The sequence below is a fragment of the Aythya fuligula genome, chromosome 5, assembly GCF_009819795.1.
Source record: "Aythya fuligula isolate bAytFul2 chromosome 5, bAytFul2.pri, whole genome shotgun sequence".
Lineage (NCBI taxonomy): Eukaryota > Metazoa > Chordata > Aves > Anseriformes > Anatidae > Aythya > Aythya fuligula.
Window position 1 is genome coordinate 31634864 of NC_045563.1, and position 21880 is coordinate 31656743.

The following is a 21880-nucleotide window of genomic DNA, read 5'->3' on the forward strand; positions in this document are numbered from 1 at the left end:
CTGCTAAAAGGTAGGAAAAACTTTTCAATCCTCTGGAGATAAGAGTAAATATGCTATCTATCCTCCTTCTACCCCATGACCTTTACTAGGCTGCCCTGCATCAAGAAAAAGAGCAGAAGTATTGCTATTCTAATGATCTTGTTTACCTGAGCACTCAATTTTCCCTAAGCAATTCCAGTCTTAGAGGAAAGGAGTGAGACAGCCATGTTACGTAGTAGCCTCGCCACTTAGTCAGCACTGGGGACAGCCAGATCCGAAATGGAAGGCATCTCAGATGCTCAATGCATGGAGTATCAGTATCAAAATCTGCATAACATAAAATAAGGCAAACAGTGGATAAAGAATATTAATGAATTACGTGTTTTTGCTTTCCCCTACCTCACTAATGTACGTACATTTGATAATGGCATTAAAATCTCATATAGTTAATTTAGAGAATCTCTACGCCAAAGAATTGGCATTGGTTTTGTTCATTTTTTTTCAGGGGTGGTGGTGGTGTCTTATTTTTAAAATAAAAAAATATTATTTTAGTAAGATAAAAAGTTAATGCTCAGTGATAATTAACTTCTAGGGTAAGATAAATGTCTTGAGTCGCTTTTTGAAAGTACACTCATTGTTGTACCACATACAGTGACATATCACGGGAATCTACCCAGGGGAAAGTGAACTGAGGATTGGCCCCAGGGCAAAATAAGTGGAATGGTTTCTAAGATCTCTTTTCTAATAGGAATTCATAGTCTCTGAAGGTCCTCTGTAGAGGTACTTTTCTACCTCCTATAAAACTTGGGGCAGTTGTCAAGAGAGAAAACATCCCTGGGCTGCTCCAGAGAAGCGGGAGCACAGATTTACGGCATGTTCTTTCCTCTCTCCCTCCTGTAAGGCTCTCAAACTTTCCTCTCTCCACTGATTGCATAAACATCACAGCAAACTTACAGTTGGTCCTTGGAGTTGGGTCCCAGGTCTCTTGGAAGCAGTCAAGAGGAGAGGGGCCAGCGAGGCCTCCAGGCACTCCTCTACACGCTCTGTCCCAGCGTCATGGCAAACCACACCCGAGGCCTGGCGCTAGAAATGGAAACTCTGGCACACAAACCTCCTGGTACTTCGAAAAAGCTGGCTTCGACCAAGAGACTCTGAAAAGACAAGGTCTGGGTTATTCAGGAAAAAGGTTTCCAGAGGAGAGGGCGAACGGACTGAGTCAGCTCTGAGGGAGCGAGCCAAAAGGCCACCACGCTGAGCTGCGGCGAGGCTGCTCCCCGACCCCAGGAGGGTGACCCACACCTCACAGAACCGAGGGATGGGGGCTCTGGGTGGGCACAGGGGGCTGCAGCTCGCAGTAACCAACTAACCGAGCCACAGCCCCACAGACAGGGCAGAAGCTCAGCTCCTCACAGGGCTACCTCCCCCCTCAAGCACCCGCTATGCCGGGGGGCGACCCCACTGGGTGCCCCCCCAAGTGCTTTAAGCGACACCCCACAAAACGCAGGGCAACCCCCGAGCCCCTGCTGGCACAGCAGGACAACCACTTCTCCTCCGAGCCAGCCCCACCTGCCCGTGAGGCCCCGTTAATTAGCTAATTAGGGAGGGGCGGGCAGCAGGCGGCCCCCCCACCCCCGGCCGGCCCCGAGCTGCGGGCCGGGCCCGCCCCGCCGGGAGCAGCTGGAGGCGGAGCGGGAGCCCCCGCGTCCCGTCCCGCGGCTGAAATAGGGGCAGGGCCCGGCCCGCTCCCAGCCCAGGTGGCCGCTGCCCTCCGAGCCGAGCCCGGCCGAGCCGCCTGCGAGGTAAGCGGCGGGGTCACCCCTGCTATAGAGCGGCTTTCGGCCCCGTTCTCCGGGGGGAGCCGGGGGTCCCGGCGGCTCCTGCCCGCGGTGGGCAGCGCGGCTGCGAGGGAAAAGTTTCCTCGGGGAGAGGGGGCGGCGCTGAGACCCCCGGGGGGGGCCGGGGTTGTTCCCCGGGAGGTGTTAGCGGGGTCTGGGCACCCCCCGGCTGGGCTCCGCCGCCCCGTGCCCCTCGCAGCACGGTCTCCAGCCTGACCTTCAGCGGGCGCCCCTGTTCCTCCCCCCTTGGGGCCGGCGCCTCAGCGGGCTCAGGGCCCCTTTGTGGCGGCTCCGGCAGCGCTGAGGGGCGAAGCGGCTCCCTCGAGGGCTGGGGGCTGCCCTATGGCTCCTGGGGGGTCTGGTCGTTGTCCCCTTGCTGTGAGCAGGGTGGTCTCGGCTGTCTCATGCTCCCCCCTCAGCCCTGGGGTTGGTGTCGGGGGACTGGGGGGGTTGCAGTGGCTGTGCCCGGCTTTGGGGCAGGACGCCGGGGTTACCGTGTCCTCTCCAGCCCGGGGCAGGCAAAAGCTGCTCAACATGGAGGTATTAGTGGGCCTCACCGCCCGGCGCTCGCTCTGCAGGTTGTCACCGCTCACAGGAGGAGGGCTCTGCCATCTCCACCGAGCGATCAATAAGCGAAGTTAGCCTGGCCCCAACGCGTTAACCAGTTTCACCGCTTTTTGTGCCAACTCTGTGTGCTTCACTTGCTTCAGTTCTTCAAGCCCTGAGCCGTCCCTAGGTGTGGGGGTGAGGACGAGGTGAGCCGACCACCTCTGGTGGTGTGGTCTGGCCTTCTCGTCCACCCTGCACCCAGTGGGTGCTCCCTGCCTCTTGCGGTGGGAGATCAGCCTCCCTCCCCTTCAAATCCACCACTGATCTGATTTGCACAAAAGTATTTGTGGTACGGCAGTAATCGATGGCCCTGTGAAGCCCTAGCAGAGCCTCCTGCTCCACCCTGGGATTCAGATGTCGCCCAGAAGCTGCTAAAGCCTCACGGTGATCCAAGCAATGCTCAGTGCGTAATGGGCGCAGAATGCACGACTGCAGCGTGTGGGCTAAAATGACAGGGGCTGGCCGGTCCCAGCTCCAGGTGTGAGCTGGTCCCTGGGTGGAGTCACACCGGAGCTGCTCCCTGCGCATTGCATAACCGAGCACATTCCTTTTCGGGAGGGATTCACCTTTCTGTGAAGTGCACAGCATGCTCCGTGTGAGACGGAGCGTGTTCTGCTTTGGCAATGCTTTGTGTTATTAATAGTGCCTCGCAAGAAGTTCCCTAAAATGTTTACTAGATTGTACTTCCAGTTGCAGCTTGGAACAGAACGAGCGCCTGAGCTGGGCTAGCTGCGTGCTGCCTTCCCTGTGCTGTGCCCACTGTATTGTATTGTTGCATTGTTTTCTGAGCTCTTTTTTTCCTGACCTGTGAGTTTGTGCTTCTCTGGCTTGCCTGCACTTGTTCTATTAAGGCCTGTCTTCCTTCTCGGGTTGTAAAGGGTGGCAACTTCACCGTGTTGGTAGGTATAAGTGCTCATCTGGAACTCCACTATCAAACTTCAGTGAGTAAGGGCTGTGTGTGAGCTGGCTGTACCAAAATGCTGCAGGTCCTTGGCAGGCTGCATGTAACCAAACTATAAAAGTCTGACTACCTCATGGACCCCAAATCAGTTCTTTACAGGACAGTGATGCTTTTAATCATTCTAGGTCATTATGGATTACAAAAGAACTAGCCTGACTTTTTGGGGCCTTCCATGGATGAACATGAGCTTACAAGCCATCACCACCCCTAAAAATCTATATGTACACATATGCACGTATAAAGATTGAACAGAGCAGTCAGGTATATCTGTAATGCGACTAATCTTAGAAGATGACTGTAAAACTGAGAAACAGATGAGGCCCTATACTAGGGGCAAGATCGGCTCCTGTTAAAAATGTTGTATCTCAGAGTGGCAAATACTATATATTCTTTATTCTGGCAACTTTGAGGGCTGGAGATTATTCAGTTGTTGTTGTTTAAACTGTTTGGTTCATGTGATGGCTGGCATCCAGGGATTGAATTGGAGACCTCAAAAGTATCTGCCTATAGCCTGAGTGGAAAAAACTATGCTCTTGATTAAAAAGCAGTAATAAACTGCCTCTTTTTTTTTCCATCAGCTGATCAGTAATATGTGAAGTTAGGCTGCTCATGAGAGTTCATGGGGAAATTTCTAAACAATGGGAGAGCTGTTTAAGCCCTTTGAGGCACTCTTATCTTCCTAGAACAGGCTTTCTGATCGGGCAGGCTATTTTATCATACTGACATAGCATGATGGGTGTAGATGGTGCTGTATGACAGGGAGCTGTGTCAGAGAGATTAAAAAAAGGCCTTAGTCTTAATCTAAAGGCTGTAGTGGGTGAGACAGAAAACAGTGAGTAGTGTATCTGGAGGGTTTTGTGGAGAATTTGGGCTTCTTCTATTTGAAGAGTAACAGGAGAGCTTTGCATCCTTGGAGCAGTTTGGAAGATGTTCAAGAGGTAGCTTAGCTACCTTGTGGCACAGTGAACACTCATTTAACATCCAAATGCCTTCTGACCATCTGGGCACACATTTTTCCAGCAGAAAGTGTAATGTGAATGCAAAGACTGATGTGCCCTCTGCTGTAATCACCCAGCTTTGTTTCAGTGACTCGTACAGGAGTTTCATGTCCCTTCCAGCTGAAATGTGGGCTGAAGCTGGGTAATGCTGTGAAGCAACGTGTGTGACTGGCATCCTAATCATATTTCTGCCTTCAGTGGTGTCTCCTGGCTGTGAATGGCACAATGGGAAGGAGCCTTTCAGACTTGAGACGGTTGGAATTTGTGTGTTCAGTCTAGTGGTTGTCAGTGGGCATTGTAGTTCGCTCAAGAGGCATGTGAGGGATCTCCATGGTACCAGGGGCCTGGATCCAGAGGCATTAGGCTGGGGGGGGGATTTTATGCTCTCCTAGCTGACGATTGCAGTAGGACTGTTCATTGTGACCTGTGGGTAGGCTTTTTTGCAGGCTAGGGGGGTTAGAATTGCTGCAGACAACACGGCTGACAATAAGTCTTTTGACCCATTCATGCTACGAGCTTGCCCAAGCTGTGTCTCATCTGTTTGTGGGAAGATGTGGTTCTCCTAGGCTGTTGGGGATCTGGTCAATCTTTTCAGTCACTGTAGATGACTGTCTGTTGGCAGGAACTTCCTCCTCTGCCTCAATACCTTGCTGCTGAGCCAAACCTCTCCTGCTCCTGTGCCTGCTGAGCTGCATGGGCTGCAGCACTGCAGTATAGGAGTGTGAGGTGGGCTTCTTACACGACCCTGACAACAAGGGCAAGAAACCTTCCTGGAGGACCTGGAGACAATGAGCATGTTTCACTTAGATAATTCTAGATGCTTGCTTTTGCTTCTTGGTGTCCTTAATCAGCCCTTTCTTGTACCAGCACTGCTCACCCCATTGCCTGGAAACCTCTGTGAAAGCCTGGTGTTGACACCAGCAGGCTCCTACCCCAATACAACCAACAGCAAAAACAGTTTTTTGAGCTGTGGGATAGGAGCTGCTTCTAGAAGCCACGAGGGAGGAAACAATGCCCGCTGGATTGCTCTGTTTGTGCATTGATTTAAAAAAAAGGTCCTGCTGTTCTTCCCTCACATGTCTGTTTGGGTCCTGAGGATTAGAAACTGAGATCTGTGCTTTGGCCAATGGGCTGAGGAAGCAAATGACATTCCAGTGATGCTCAGCAGTTGAAATTTCTTCTGTGATATGTGCCCTTTGGACTGAGTAACACATTCCTTTGTAGCCTCTTGGAGTTTTGTTGATAACACCTGGAATACGAAGTATATTGACTTTAATAGACGTGTTCTTCAGCTTGATATTCAAAAATGTATTTGAAGAGGGCTGAAGAGACAATACCAAAAATGAGGACCGGATTCTGTGCAGGTAATCTGAAAGCAGACAAGCTGCTGCAAGACGTAGTGTATGTGACCTCCAGGATGAATGTGTGAGGTATGAATAATCACAGTGCAGGACAGTTCCTGATGGCTGCCCTTTTCAACCTCCTTATCTGTGCAATCTCCAGGAAATATGTCAAAAAGACATAGGGTACCTTTACAAATAAACTCTCTACAAAGCAATGGAATCTGGTAACTGCTGCTTGGACCAGGAGATGCTATGAAGGGAATCCAAATTACTGAGTGTTCTCTACACTCCACAGAGCAAATGTTCTTTCTGGGACCAGGCGTGTAAAAAACACTCCGGTTGTGTAAAATAACTTTGTCTTACCTCTTGCCTGTAGTCCTGCCACTTCATGTGGTACCGAAGGCTGCCTTATGATTGCATCTTTGTGTTTAAGTGTTCCTGTGAGGAAGCAACTGAGGGAACCTATCTCTGGTGACAAAAACTGCTAAAGAGGTTTGCTGTCATCTAAGTGCGGGAACTGGCCACAACACAAAACAGAAGCAACGTGTGTGATGCTTTACCTCTTGCTTCCCCTTTACTGCAAGATGTTCTAGCACTCAGTCTGATCTCATTCAGCTTTCCTTGCAAGAAGTTGTCCCTCCCTGTCCAGGGAGGTGATGGAGCCCCCGTCCTTGGAGGTATTTAAGAGACACATGCATGTGCTACATAGGGGCATGGTTTAGTGGTGGACTTGGTAGTGTTAGGGTTAATGGTTGGACTTGATTAGGGGTCTTTTCCAACCTAAGTAACTCTGATTCTGTCTAATAAAAGCTGATTTACTGTTTACCAAGTAAAACCAGAAGTCTGAGAGATAAAGAGGAAGAAATAGACTACCTTGAATTCATTGTGCCTATGTTTGCCGTGTACTTTGTCTACATGATGAATATTTGCCAAGTCCATCTCCCATTGCCCCCTTCCTTTAGAAGACAGTTCAGTGAAACTGCATATTGGTAAAATGGAGCCAAGGGCTTCCTTGCATACAGAGGTATGCAGAACTGCAGCTGGGTTAAAGTGCTCCTTCCCAATGGAAGGGGCAGAGGAGCCTGGTTGGAGACACTGCTGCACTACACCACACAGTGGTCAGGGAGCTGCCAGAGGTTTGGTGCTAGAGCGGTGCGCAGTGGCCTGCGGCTCTTCTGAAGGCTGTTGGGTCACAGCTGGCTCCCTTAAGGCCCCTTAATGCATTCAGGTAAACTTGATCCCTGCTCTGGGGGTTACAAGGTGACTCAATCACAGGAGAATATTCCATTGATAGAAATGAACTGCTTTTTGCTGAGGTTGGGGAAAAAGCAAACAGCAGCACCACCCCGTTATTTCTTTTCTTTACTCTGGGCTGGATGAAGACGGGGGCCTTCTGTTTGGATCACTGCTTTGCTCAAAGACTGGCTGGAAGTGGGCACACAAAGTGGGCCTGCTGTTGCAATCTCCTTTAATACTGGAGATCTACGTCCTATTGGAAAGGAAAACAATTTTTCTTGGTGAAACAGTTTCTGCCTGGTACAGCTATGTTGGTCAGGAATCTTAACCTTTAGATCAGCAGTGACGTGTTGGCAGAAGCCTATCCTGTAGCCTTGGCCTCTGCGAACTGGACAGGGAATAGCTAAAAAATATGGAAAGTATTTTGTCTGAACACTTTTTAAAAAAAAAAAAAAAAGAAAACTACTTGGGGTTACGGCATGGCGAGATGTCTGCAGGATATTAGCTTGGCCTGGATCTGGAGGAGACCAATATAAGGAAGCTGTGGCCTGAAACTAGAGAGAGCGCTGAAGCAACACATAGACTCAGGAGGTCAGCACCTTAAGCGGAGGAGGATCTTGTCTGTATTTTTGTACTTTGGTATAACCATTGAGAATTTTGCTGGGGGACAGCCACAACACGTCCTCTGGGAGAATCATTGTCTTGGAGACGAGCTGCTGTTAGAGGCTTGCACATAGCTGAAGTGACCTTTGTGTGCAGTTACTGCTCTGCCTGATGTCTCTGACCTCTCCCTGGCTGGAGAAAGAGAAAGATCTCTAAACTGTACTAGGCAGCCCCGGCATGCTTCAGGGAGCAGCTGAGGAACACGGGTTTGTAGGCCCTCTCCCAGGCAGGCGACTCTCGCAAGGGTGTGACCACAGCAACAGGGTAAGCATCTCAGGGGATGTTTTGCTGGGCAGGAGTCATTTCAGGTACACAGGCTTCTTGGACGATCTTGATGCCACTTGGTGCTCCTCTAGCTGTAGAGAACTGGCCTCTCTCTGGCAGGTGACCACCTGTAACCATCAGTGCCCCTGTGTAATGGCAGTGGAGAGCACCTTAATGGGCATCGTTCAATTCAGAGCTGTTGGATGCCCACACGTAGAGATGAGGCTGGAGAGCAAACCCTGTCCCATGCTTTGTTTCACTCTTCCCGTCAGGGACCTTCCCAGCACTGCTGTACCAGCACCAGGCCCATTTATTGTGCTGCTGGGGGTCTGTGGGCCTTCCTGGTGTCAGCTCTAGCTCCTTTCTGACAACAAGTTACCCAAAAAAGGTGTTTTCATGGCAGCCGCTCTGGAAGGGGAGGGTGGACTGTTGTCCTTTTGTGTCTTCGGGTTGTTCAGATGGAAATGTTTATCTGCAGCCTACACCAGAAGCGCCCTGGAGTGAAAACAAAACCTCTCCCACTGCCTGCTGTACAGGAAAGTGACTCCTTGGGAATCAAACGGGCTGGTTGCAGAGATGGCACGCTGCTGCTTTGAGGTGTTATTGTCCTGAGGTGGAAGTGAGTTAGTAGCCTGCTCCTGATTGAAACTCTTGGTTAGCTTGTCTTGAACACCCCTACAGGAACTGGTCCATAATAAAAGTCCATCAGCAAAGCCCAGTTAGTTGATAAATATAATTGAACATTTTCCTTCATCTGCCTGGATCCAGTGCTTGCAGTTGTACTCGGGCAAGGTGGAAAAGGGAGTCTGCTGGGCAGGAGGCTTTGCCTGGTGCTGTACAAGCTCTGTTTCTGTGGAAGAACTCCTGCAGGCCTGTATGCACCAGCACTTTGGGCATTTGTAGAGCTCAGAGGCTGGTTCTTGGCAAACCTAGGGAAACAATTGCTCACAGGGAGTCTCAGGAGGTGGTCAAGCAATGCACAGAAGCGGTGCCTTGGGCGTTTGGAGTCTGGAAGCACTGGAGTGCGGTGTAGAGGGAAGAGGGTTTTTGTGGCTTGTGTGCCTTAGGGAGAAGTTTCTGAAGTCAAGGGTGCTTATTACTATCTGGCCTTGAAGCTTTAATTGTGGGTCAGGACCCTGTTGTACTTGTGTTGTGTAAACACGAAGCAAAAAGGCCTGCTGAGTGGTGTGGTGCCAGATGCACACGAAAGTGAGGGTTTTAGCCTGACCTCCCGGTCTGAGGGTGGGGAGTTGTGGTGTGAGATATGACAGACCGGAGCAGGGGTGAGATGGATGTGGTTAAAGGCTGAAACAGCTCTGCTGGGACAAGTGCTCTGGCGGTTCTCCTAGTGGAGCTCAGCACCAGTGAATCGGTCCTGAGCCACTCTGCCCTTCTGCAGCTGAAGGCCAAGAGCTCTTTTTGGATAACTTACTCTGTTGGTCAAAATAAGAGCAGATATTTGGGGGATGGAGGGGAATACTTTTTTTTTTTTTTTAAACACTATTAGCAGCAAGGCTTGTGTCTGCATAAATCTCAGTTGTACGGTTTATTTTGTCTACTTGTCTCTGCTGGTTGTGTCTACAGTGGTCTCATCTGTAATTGTGCAGAGAAGTGACTGGCGATGTGGGTGCTCTCCCTGCTCCCTGGAGGAGTTCCTCATGCAGGAGCTGCACTGAGGTCTCATTCACTCAACTGTAAGAAATGGACGAGGGAAGCAGGAGGGGAAAGAAACATTCCTCTGCTCTGCAAACTTAACGTTGGTCCCCTCTTAGCAGAGGCGGCAGTGGCATCAGAAAGTCTTGGTGTTGATCCACACAGCTGCAGCTCATCCTGTATGGGCTCTGCCAACCTTCCTGAATGACACGGTGGCTCCTGCTCCATCAGGACGCAGGGTAGCACTGTCACCTCCCCACCTTGCTGTAGAGCAGCCTTTGGCACATGTAACACTCATCTGTTTGCTTTTCCTGGCAAACTCGTGTTTTCCCTGGTCTCAAGCTCTTGGCAGCTCCCAAAACATACGATGTCTGGGGAATAACCAGGCGTGAGGGGGGTGGAGTGGCAATCTATTTGCTCCTCTTGGGCTGAGGGTGACAGCAGCAGCTGTTCTTCAGCCCCGTGTGCACTGCTAAGTACCATCCCCGTGTCTGCACGCAGATCCAATTTGATCTGCTGACTGACATGGGCTCATGGAGTATGTAAAGTCCAGAAAAAGCCTGGCAGAAAAGGGTCCTCCTTGTTCTTTGACCTTTTTGCTTCTACCAGGACCCTTTTATCTAGACTTCTATGAAGTCTATACAACTGCTATTGAAATAACCTATTCTGCTGGCTGCTACTTGAGCCATGAAGATTAACCTGTAGAAAGGTTAAACTATTCTTTTTTTTTTTTTTTATTTGACCACCCAGCTCCTGTGGTGGTGGTCTCAGTAGAGCTTCGAGCTGTGGGGTGCTTTGCCATGTGTTATCATTGCTGAAAACTCCCGTGTGTTCAGATGCAGACTGGAGAAGTTAACGGAAGGGAAATTCATGGGGTGTTCCTGAATTCCGAGGTGCCACGTTCAGCTCAGGAAGTTCCTGTCAGCAATGGTTAGAGGCTTGGAAAGTACGCATGGAAGCATCGTGTATGCTTGCTCTGTTCTCCAAGCAAGGAAAAAATAGCTGCTTTTGGCCACTGGCTGTGAAGCGTACGCGGTGACAAGGACCCTTAGTCTGATCCAGCGCAGCTACTATTATGTTTCAGAGCCTGCTAATCTTAGTGATAGTAAATCCAGTTACTTGCATTTGTAACTCCCAAGAAATTTGAGCTGTGCCTCTTGATTTTATGGTGGAAATAATGGGTTTGGGTTCCTCCTTTCTTTACCGACTGACCAGGCAAACAAGCTCGCTGTGACACACAAGCTTTCCGCATTTACCCCTGAATTCTAGCACGCTGGAGTCAGTCTGAATCGGAAACCAGAGATGGAAGGCATGGGTGTGATTCAGGGCTTCCCGATAAGGAAGTGGGGATGGGGGCAGTGTGGGAGGGAAGGGTGGAAAAAGTGATACAACCTTAATGGGTGACATCTAATTGAGCTGTGTCTCTATGAGGAGAAGCTTGGTTTTAAATGTAGAACTACTGAGTCCTTTGTCCCTTTTTGATCTTTAGGGAAAAGGGATGGGAAGAAGCCATGTCTGTCCTCCCCTTCTTTCTTGAAGCCTGCCATGTCTACGTGTGAGGCACTGGGCTTTCCCACCAGCCGCTGTGCAGCGCGGGGGCTCAGGCCCCACCACCCCGTGCCTGGGGTGTGCTTATTTTAGGCCTTGCTGGCGTTGGGCTGTTCCTTTTGCTCAGCTGTTGTGATGCTGCCACCTTTCCCGCACAGTGCTGTCATGCCGCCCCAAATAGTTTCTATTTTAACTTTCTCTGGGGCTAGGTCTTGTGACACAAGGATTTGGCATCTCTCCTACGTGCTGGAACGTGGCATCTTCGGAGGCACGGTGGCTGCAGCTGCTATATCAGAGGGTGCCCCTCCTAGTAGCTGGCAGAAGGGGGACACCCCTATCCCTGCCCTGGGGTTGGGATGTGTCAGAAGAGGCAGCATCCCTGCGAGGAAGCAGCACTGTCTAACCGCCTCTCTCTCTCTTCTCCAGTCTGTTGTAAGGAGTCTGAAGAGCTCGGGACGTACTTGCCAGCTCCCTGCTGCTCCCCTGTCGTCTCCCTCTCAGGTACGTGGTTACTGGGGGCGATGCTGAGCTGTGTGCCCTGGAAGCACGCCAGATGGCTTTGCAGCCTGCTAAGGGAGGATGGGGACAGCTGGTGGCATGAGTGGAGGTGTTCCTCAGGCTTCTGAGCTTGTGCACCTGAGCATCACGTCGCGTTTAACAGCTGGGTTGTGTGACTGGAGGTCCGCACTTCCAGCCTTCTGGGGAAATCCAGAGGAACGGCATCAATGTGCTTCTGACAGTCAACAGCACGTGAGACTGGGCAAACAGAGCCCAATTGTTTCTGGAAGAAACGGAGGAAATTCCTGCAGCCTGTGTTGGGGTGCTGGTGAGGTGGCTCGCACGGCAGCTGCCACGCTGAGGAGGATTTGCAGGAGGTGGGAGACGGGCACTCCTAACCTGATCTCCATTTCTGCTGTGTGCTCTGTGGGCTGGCAGAACCAGCAGATACCTCCCCGGGGTGTGAGGGAAGCTTTTTATAACTAGGAATGTGCAAGAGGAGAAGTGGCAGCAAAGGACATCTATGCTGTGTTAACCCAGGCTTGCCCAGAGGGGAGCGGGTTTGTGCAGGAGCAACTGGTGTGGGCCTCTTCCCATTCCTCAGTCCTGCACAAAAGCATCCTTGGGCCTCTCCCCAGGGATTTCAGAGTCACACCACATCAGGAGCAAAGCAGCAGCGCAGGCTTGTATGGGGAATGGGCCAAAGTCCTGAGACAGAGGTTGAGAAGCACCTTTCACCTTCTAGCCTAGATTTTGAGCCTACTGAGGTGACAGACTCGAGTGTTTTTAGGGAAGCCATGTGGCTGGGTAACCAGCGTGCATGCTGCGGTGCCATGTGCCTCTGCGTGTTCCTGTAGCTCTGCTCAAGCCCAGCTCAGGTGGTGGGCAGCTTATCGGGCTCCTCCCCACTCACAACATGCCTGACTGCTCGGCCTCGTTTTCTCCAGCCAGTTGTTGTAATCCTGACTCACACCGGGAAACTGGAGTCATCTTTGCTGATGGAGGACTCGAAGTGATTCAAGTTTTCAAATAGCTGTAGCTACTTCAGCTTCTGTAGCTTTTGCTGCCTTCCCGAGGGCCTCAATTAAGAAAGGGATCTCTGCAGGGGTGGCTGGTGCTGCTGAGAAGTGTTGGATTCACTGCTGTCTCTAGGATCTGTTCAGCTGAAGTTTGAGATCGACACCTACAAGGAGGTTTGGCCAGTGCTGTGTTAGAAATCCCTTTTCTCTCTCCTCAGCTTAACTGAAATCTGCAAAAATTCCTTGCTGCAAGAAAACGAGGGCGATGTCATCAGAAGATGATGCTGGCGGGGAGGCTCCTGGGGGCAGTTTCTGGGAGGTAAGGAGGATAATTGGGGTGTGAGGGAGGTAGGAAGGAATGTCTTACCTCCCACCCATGGAATTAAAGGGTTGAGTTTCAGGTTCACGGGTGACATGGTGCTCTTGGGGAGTGGAAGGGAGAGGCCGTGGGGTGGTTCGGTAACGTGTTGTCTTACTGCAAGGAGGAGTAACCCTTTCCTCCACTGATGCTGTGGAATGAGACTTCCTTGTTCAGCTGACACTGCTCAGAGCTGTGAGAGGCAAAGAGCATCCTGGCGTCCTCCCTCCATTGCTCTGCCTGGCAGAGCACCAGAGGCGGGTCTGAGCCCAGCTGCAGGTTCCAGGAGGGTCTGCGCTCCCTCCCAGTGCACTGCTCAACCTCCTGCCTGTGCTGAAGGAATGTGAAGGTGCAGTATAAATAACAATGTGTGAAATTTCAGGCTGGAAACTACAGGCGGACAGTGAAGCGTGTGGATGATGGCTACCGGCTCTGCAATGACTTGATCTCCTGCTTCCAGGAGCGAGCCAAGATAGAGAAGAACTACGCCCAGCAGCTAACAGAGTGGTCCCGTAAGTGGAGGACCAATGTGGAGAAAGGTAAAGTTGGCAGGCTGGGATATGAGCAGGGTGCAGTAATTGCACTGTATTCCTGGAGTGCTCTGTTGTACTGAGGTGAGGCTGTTTCCTTGGGGGGGACGGGACAGGCTGCTCTTCTCCAGAAAGAGGGGTGTGAATTTCTTGGGCATTGTTTTTTTTGTATGTATATTTTTGTAGGCAGCTCTTTGATTTACTTTTAGAAGTCTTCCTCTTCCTCTGCATTGTCAGGTGTTTGGTTACAAAAATATTTTTAGTGTTGCAAGTCCTTGGCCAGTCCAAAGCTTAAATTGAGCTGCAGATCGCCCATCTTAAATGCCTGCCTTGGCCAGCTGTGACAGCCAGTCTGGGTGCTGCCTTCTGGGACTGCGTGGAGACCAGTCAGTGCTGACTTATGTGATGGAGCAGAGCTGTGCAAGTGACTCCAAAGTGACAGATGAATGTAGGAGGAGGAAAATGAGTGTTTTTTCTTGTGGGCAGGAGGTGAAGAGCCCCTCTGGTGCTTGTTCCTGCAGGTCCACAGTATGGTACTCTGGAGAAGGCCTGGCATGCTTTCCTGACAGCTGCAGACAGACTTAGTGAAATCCACTTAGATGTCCGGAACCACCTGGCTGGCGAAGATTCGGATAAGATCAAGGCCTGGCAGAAGGAGGCCTACCACAAGCAGATGATTGGGGGCTTCAAGGAGACAAAGGAGGCAGAGGATGGGTTCCGTAAGGCCCAGAAGCCCTGGGTGAAGAAGATGAAAGACGTAAGCAAAGTGTGAATGGGGAAGGAGGGGTGAGGGTGGTCCAGGTGGGTGCCACTAGCCACAGTAGGGAGTGCCACAGAGGGAGGGATGGCTAGCTGGCCTCTTGGTCTCGGTGGTCTTGTAGCTTTCTTTCTGTATAAGAAAAGTTTAGGAACAGGCTTGGTGTTCCTACATGGCAGGTTAGCACTACGAGATCATCTGGAGATACCTGTTCCCATGGTTGGCTAAACACCAGATCAGCATTTCTGTTTGTCCTCAAACAATTGCTGCTGACTGTAACAAAGTGTTAATGTGCTCTCTCTGAAGAACAGAAGATCTCTGACAGAATCACCTTGTCTGCATCACTCCTACAGGTAGAGACCTCAAAGAAAAACTACCACGCAGCCCGGAAGGAGGAGAAAACAGCCCATACAAGGGAGAACCATGCCAAGGCAGACTCCTCGGTCTCCCAGGAGCAGCTGCGCAAGTTGCAGGAGCGTGTAGAGAAGTGCACTCAGGAGGCTGAGAAGGTGAGCACTGAATGGACAGGCATCACAAGGATGCGAATTCCAAGGAGAAGGCACTGGCTGCATTGTCACTCAGTGAAATTGCTCCTGCTGGAGGCTGTAAGGAGGTGTGAGATTGCATTGTTTTGAAGCTTTAGTGAATTAAACTGAGACTTCAGGAACAAAGGCTGAGTGAGGGGTCTATCCTTGGTGTTGAGTAGAATTTAATTTATAAATATCTTTTTTAAAAAAAAGTAGGGGGCTGGTTGCAGGGGGAGGGAGCTGCAGAGCTGAAGACTTGGTTACCAAATGTGGGTGGCTTACTTGCTGACAGGAGTGAGTGTGGAAGGACCTCTATGGAGGAGGGTGGTAAGGAAGGAAGAACTTCTAAGATACTAAGAGAGCAATGGATTTGGATACCAGCTGTGAGACTTGATCTGTTTTCTGTGCTGTGTGTTCAGCAGTGCAGGGGGGAAAAAACTTCCCTCCTGAGCAGGGGGAGTGTCAGTGGTTTGATACCAGAGTAACATATCACCCCTGTTCCCCTCCTGCGTTGATACAGTGCAAGGATCAATACGAGAAGATGCTGGAAGAGCTGAACCGCTACAATCCCCGCTACATGGAGGACATGGAGCAAGTGTTTGAGGGCTGTCAAGAAGCAGAGCGCAAGCGATTGTGCTTCTTTAAGGAGATGTTCCTGAATCTGCACCAGCATCTCAACCTCTCCACCAGTGAAAGGTACCAGCCCTGACACAGAAGGGCGGCTCTCTACCCTGGGGTGTCCTGGGCACTGAAAAGGGGTCTAATTCTGGTGTTGGTGAAAGGGAGCTGCATCAGGCACATCTCGCTCCTTCCCCTTCTGATTGAGAATGGGCATTCGGTCTCCTTTTTTTTTTTTTTTTTTTTTTGACTGACCAGTGCAGGAGGATCCCCACAGAGGATTCTTTCTGCCTCTGAACCCTTTGTCTTCCAGTACTGACCCATGGGTGTGTCTCTGTTCTGTGAAGTGCCTCAGTGTTGTGTGTAATCCCAGTCTGTGGAAGGCAATGGAGCCACATTCCTGTATGTGTAGTAAATACACCCGTTTTGTCCTGAGTAGAGACATCTTCAGAGAAAGATGATCATGAGCCCATGAGTTGCCCTGAAATAGGGGTTACACAGGGAGGTAGGCCCTTCTGGGCTCCTATATGTTGAGGTGGAGGTAACAAATCTGAGCCACTTCCTTATTTGTGTGCAAGAATGTGCCAGGCTCTTTTGATACTCATTTGAGCTATGCTGGGAAGTGGCAGATGTTAGCTACTACCACACCAAACAGCTTGTCCTGCTTGCCACAGTAACACTTCTACAATGGTGGCCCTATTTTTCATGAGTTGAGCATGCATTGCACCCTCCTAGCACCCTTAATTTTGTGGGGTTTGATATGCTATGTAACTGTGCGTGAGGTTACGCTCTTTGACTTGGGCTTTGGGGAGCCACTGAGGGACTTGGTTACTGATGGTTCTGTTTGTTCTTGGTCGTAGCTTTCAAGCATTGTATCGAGATCTCTACCAAGTCATCATGGCTGCAGACAACCAGGAAGACCTGAAGTGGTGGCGCAACACTCATGGGCCAGGCATGGCAATGAATTGGCCGCAGTTTGAGGTGACAACACATTCTGGAGTGTATTACTATTATTTTTTCACTATCTAGCTGCTTTCCTGAAATTGGTGGATTACTAGCCTTGTGTTGGAAAGACATGCATCAGACATACCTCTTTCCTTTCCTTTCCAAGAGTTTCTGAGAGCGGGCATCTGGTCCTCTTAGGCTAAACCATGCTGGTGTCTCTGGCCTTGAAGTGAGGCTCTTTGCTGAGCAGACTCATGATATTAGGATCTTCGGAGACTTGTGGGGTTGCAGTCCCTTCACTTCCTTAAAGGAATGTGTGCAACCTTGCTGAACTCCAACTACTCTGCCTTCCAGTTGTAACAGCAGGGAAGCTGACCTGGTTCTCAGGGTTCTGGGATAAGCTCCTATTGTCACTTTTCCCACAGGCCCTCTTGTTGCACCTCAGGACTCAAGAGGAGTGAGCCTGCTCTGTCTGCAAGGCCACTTGGCTGATCAGCCACAATTGAAGCATGACTTGTGTTACTACTCTTCCTTCTGTACTGTCCAGTAGAAAAGATGCCCGGAGCTCTCACATCTTCATGGCTTGATGGTGTTATTCTTCTTCCTGAACAGGAATGGTCCCTGGAAACACAGCGGCCGATCACCAAGAAGGAGAAGAGCGGTAAGATGGCTGACGATGTCACGCTGACCAGCATTTTGCCTGCACGGGATGGTGTTCTTTCACAGACCCCTCTGCAGACGAGGCGAGGGTAAGGACTGAAACCTGGGATACATCCTGTTAGGAGAAGTACAGCCCTGCCCAGGGCAATTAATGCGTTGGGTTGACAGGACTGATCTGAACTTCTTGTCTCTTCTATTTCTAGCCCCATGGCCTTGCCCAGGACAAGGTAGAAAAAGGCTGTTAGGGGAGCTCTTTTTGGTCTCCTATATAGCATTCTCCTAGATACCATCTCACTAGGGGCCTCCCTTGTAAAGATCCTTCTAGTGATGAGATCTGGCCTCGTTCAGACCAGTGCTGTGCAAGATTGTGGCAGGTGTTTCCACACCTTCTCTTCCACCCAGACAAGGTGAAGAGAGTTGGGAACTGGCGACCTTGTGAGCTAACCGTACTGTTTCCTAAATGAAGGCATTAGTGTTTGTTTTTTTTCCCTTGGCATGGTGCTGAGTGCTGCCTGACAAGTCTGGGTACAGCTACTTCCCTTGCCAGGAAGCAAGCAGGAGAATAGGGAGATCTAATAAGATATAGGGATATATAATAGGGAGAATAGGGTGTCCTGCAGTGCTGTCACCATCCTGCCTTAAATGGGGAACCCTGGCATAAGTGAACTGGGTGGGAAAGAAGGGGAACATAGGGGTGTCTCGAGGCCATTACTGTATTTCAGTCTATTGGATTCAGGGGCCCTATTTGCCACTCCACAGGTCTTCCTATCAAGAGGAGCAGAACAGCTTCTATGACAGCCTGAGGGCACCCACATTTGTGAAGTTAGTATGGAACGGAGCCTCTTCGGGGGTTTCTGGGTTCCAGGTGCCTGTCCTCTGCTGTTCCTCCCCTCTGCTCTTGCTTCTTACTCAGAAAATGGCATTCCAGCCACATCTGTTTGGGATGGGAGACCTGTTTTTTTCCCTGTCTGTCCTGTTCTTGGCTGGAATAACTCTGGACACAGCTGGGCTCTCCATTTTAGGACTGACTGACCTTCCCTGAGTGAGATGGTCTGCTAGTAGGATGAGGTCATGAAAAGTATGCATGTGTGGAAACGCTGAGAATGAGTTACCCTCCTAGCCCTCAGGGCTCTAATGCTGGGATGCTTTCAACCAAATCTAGTATCTCCTGGTGTCCTGCTGTCCCATTCACCCTGACTTGGCTTTTGGGTCTCTTGCACTTCGTTCTATGGCATAGAAGCCTTTGAGGGGTCAGAGAGGTGTGTGATTCAGGAGGAGGTGGGTGAGAGATGACCCTAACTACCATCTTGTCTCCTCTCTGCTTCCGCATGTACAGTGGGGGAAAGGAAGACATTTCGGAGTGGTCAGATGAGGACACTCCAAAGAAGTGCCTGGATGCCAACGGGCATGAGGAGGACTTAAAGGTACCAGGTGTACGGGTACGAGCACTGTATGATTACACAGGACAGGAGGCTGATGAGCTGAGCTTTAAAGCAGGTACAGAAGCACTAACCTCTCACTAACTTTTTGCTGTCCTCACTTGAGCCAAGTGAATGATTGAAACACTGTAAGAACTGGATGTCCACTTGAAAACTGACAACTATTCTTCTTTCCCTGGCCTGACCCACTGCCAACTGCTGAGGCAGATGGTACACCAGGCAGTTCAACCTGTTGTAGATCAAAAGACAGTGAGGCCACAAAGTCTGCTTGGATCTTGGTTACAGTGTAGGGAAAGCAGCAGACCCAAGTGGGTGAAATGAATCCTACCTGCTGTCTCCTTAAGCATTTATTCTTTATTAAATGTTTTTCCCTTGTCACTGATATAAGTTACTCTTCTCGGAAGTACAAGAAAGGTGACCACCTATATTGATTGTCCTTTGAAGTAACCAGAAGGTAGATACTCTGGGAAGAAAGCCCGTTTGACTGCCATGCACTACTGAAGGCAGAGTTCAGCTGGCAGAAACAGCTATGCAAACTGTGGGTATCTTGAGAATGGGTGCCCTGGCTCCCAGCAGAGAGGATTGAGTGAGGGAGAATGTTCAAGCAAATAAATCCCTCCCCTTCTTTCTTCTGTCACTTAAACTTATAAGCTTAGTTTGAATGTGCCATCTTCTCCAAATTCAAGAGGACATCTGGATCTTGAGTGTCTCTAATCTTGCTTTTTTATGTGGTGTCTGCTATAGAAATACACCCCTCTTTAAAAGGCGCTGTCTTTCAGTAGCAAGGACTTGGGCCTGAGGCCAGTATCTGTGCTGTGGTGTAACCATTCTAACAAACTTCCTAGTGTGAACTTGTTGCTGTTGAATACCAGTGCTCTGGATCTTGGCTCTTTGGGGTCTTGACTCTTTGCAATTTCTTTCTAGCCAGCTGATAAACAGAGGCATGACTGGTTATCTTCAGCCATCCCTTTTCTGAATCTGCTCTGACAAGCAAGGACCAGCAGGGCTCAAGCCTAACAGCAAATGACTTTCTTTCCCAGCCTCTGCCAGTGTGGGATGTGCTTACTGATGCAGTAGACCTCCCCCTCTGGCAGATGTATGACTTTCTACTGACAGAAGGGGACCTCTCTGCCCTTTCCTGTAGTAGATACGGGGAGGTTAAAAGCCTTTCCTGATCATAGTCTGGGAAAGGAGTTAATTCCATGCCTTTCTGGCCAAGCCAGACAGTTCATCATGGAATAGTTGTTTGGGGTATTTCCAGACAGAGCTTAGCTGCTTTTTACATTTCCTTCCTACCTGCTCCAGTGGAACTTTTTTTAAAAAAAAAAAAAAAAAAAAATCCCTGAGCATTCTGAGCCATTTGGCTTATAGGCATTTTCCTCTGGGGAAAAGAAGGTTGGGTAGAAATATTGGGAACAACTTTCTGATGTTGAAGAGCAGAAGTTCCTTTGCCTTAGGGGATGGTACTGACCACAGCTACTGAAGAGGTCAGTAACTCTGGATTGGATTAAACTGCAGTATGATACTGAGTGGGATAAGGGGAAAAAGTGTGGGGATTCAGACCAACTCTTTTTTCAATTCAGAAAAATAAAAGTGCTCTTCTACCTTCCCCCTTTCCCAAAGCTGCTTCCTAATAACTGTTTTTGCTTGTAGGTGAAGAATTAATGAAGATTAGTGAGGAAGATGAGCAGGGCTGGTGCAAGGGCCGACTTCTCACTGGCCAGGTTGGACTCTATCCTGCTAACTATGTTGAGAAGGTTGGATCATGATTGCTACCACCCTGTTAGTGTCTCAGCCATGCCAGCATCTCCTGCAGAGGTCACTGGGTCACTGCTGGCTCCACTCCACCTTTGCAGTATATCCAACACCTTCTGGACTCTGAGGGCATGTATTCCATGTAACTAATGCTTCATTTTAAATGCCTAGACCTGTAGGGATTTTCTAATAAATAAACAAGGATGAGTAAGACTTTTCTGACTGTGAGCACTATAGGAATGTAAAAGTGCAGAAGAGAACAGATCCTCCTGACTTGGACTTGGTGAAGGGAGATACACAACATGTCCAACTCCTCACAACAGACAAAGACTTCCTGGGCTTCAACATGTGCATCCATAGCATGGGGGTGTCTGCCCTGCCCCCAGGCTTCCTGTTCAAGGAACTCTGGATGTGCAGGGCTGTAGGGAACTTGTCGCATTGCTTCCTCTTTTTTTTGCTTAGCTGAGCTGAGGCAGAAATCTGTTTATCCTCTCAAATCTTTCAGAAATCTTCAGTGTCCTTTACCTCAGGCCTGGTGACTCCTGTGGTAAGGCAGCTGATAAAAAGGTGCAACTTCAAAAGCCTGGATTTCCCCTCCCACTGTCCTCCAGTTTATTGGGATAACACCAGAAATGCATGATAACACAACTTAGGGACAGGAGAAAGGCTTCTATCTTGCGTTGTGTAGCTGTTCATGCTGGCAAGGTGGAACAGGAATGTCTGGTAGCATACTGGGACTAGCTTTTTTCTGGTCCTGAATCTGTTTGAGGTGTACATATGCCCAGTTAAGGGAAGACCTCTCCAATCTCTGTCCTGCCTTTCTGCCCTTCAAAGCCTCTGAGGCTGTTGAGACAAAGTAAGGTCCAGATTTTAGTGCTTTGTGTATTCAAACATGAGCATTTGTCACAGGTATATGGCTGATAGACATGTTCCAATACAGAATAAGCCCAAAAGCTTAAAGGAAAGCAGAAAGAAAAGTAAACGTTTATGGTATAAAACTCAAAAGACTAAAAACTAGCTACTTACTGCATTTGTTTGAAGCTGTTGCTGAGATGCAGTGTGAGCTTGTAGGAGCTTTCTGCAGTGAACTTGTGGGTTAGTACCTCAGGAATTTGGTTCACTCAGACTCCAAAAAAAAAAAAAAGCCTCTACTACGCACTACCACTGGTGCTAGCTGCTGCAGAGCTGTTTGGGAAAGGGATGATACAAAGAAGGAAGTTTTGAATTCAAAGGTGAGCACTTGGGATTACGTGACTGCAGAATGTTAGCAGATAGTGAAGCAAAAAGGATGTTTAACAAGTGTGGACTCAAGGAGGTGGGGATGGACAGATTCAACCATTAACCTAGGGGAAATTAAAAAGTGTCACAAAGCGTGTTGCCTGACTGCCAATGAGAGCAGAAATGAACTGTTTACAGCACCTTGGATGGGGTAAAATATAGTCTGGCATGGGCAACAATCAACAACTCTAGAAATGTCATTGTATAGGCATTTTGATTCAAAGATCTAGGCTCTCCTTTCAGTACCATGTCCCAGGTAAAATATCAGCTGTGTTAGGCAGTAATAGCCAGTTGCTGACCTCCCCAGCTGAAAATTTTTTTGCTGTCTGCGTTGTTCTAATATACATGAAAGTAAAGAACGTGTGCCAGGCCTGAGATAAGAGATAAAGAGTGAAGGATTAAAAACC

The 21880-nt window shown here is 49.5% G+C and overlaps 1 protein-coding gene across 2 annotated transcripts; it reads left to right on the top strand.

Moving 5' to 3' along the window:
• The first annotated feature begins 1748 nt into the window (after positions 1-1748).
• Positions 1749-21339, top strand: PACSIN3 (protein kinase C and casein kinase substrate in neurons 3). Of its 2 annotated transcripts, XM_032189456.1 has the most exons (11): positions 1749-1778; positions 11516-11590; positions 12825-12925; positions 13347-13503; positions 14016-14251; positions 14605-14760; positions 15299-15474; positions 16257-16377; positions 16954-17090; positions 18338-18498; positions 20094-21339. In XM_032189456.1, the coding sequence occupies exons 3-11, from the start codon at positions 12872-12874 to the stop codon at positions 20207-20209; spliced, it is 1314 nt and encodes a 437-aa protein (XP_032045347.1). In that variant the 5' UTR covers positions 1749-1778; positions 11516-11590; positions 12825-12871; the 3' UTR covers positions 20210-21339. The 2 variants fall into 2 exon arrangements, with proteins under 2 accessions (XP_032045347.1, XP_032045348.1); XM_032189457.1 differs by lacking the exons at positions 1749-1778; positions 11516-11590 and having other exon boundaries at positions 12818-12925.
• Positions 21340-21880: the final 541 nt, after the last annotated feature.

Bases quoted from the DNA above. Each gene is read 5' to 3' on its own strand.
- PACSIN3 (XM_032189456.1), top strand. From the start codon at position 12,872: ATGTCATCAGAAGATGATGCTGGCGGGGAGGCTCCTGGGGGCAGTTTC. The intron at 16,378-16,953 runs GTGACAACACAT...CTTCCTGAACAG, and splicing joins TGAATTGGCCGCAGTTTGAG to GAATGGTCCCTGGAAACACA. The intron at 18,499-20,093 runs GTACAGAAGCAC...TTTTGCTTGTAG, and splicing joins TGAGCTGAGCTTTAAAGCAG to GTGAAGAATTAATGAAGATT.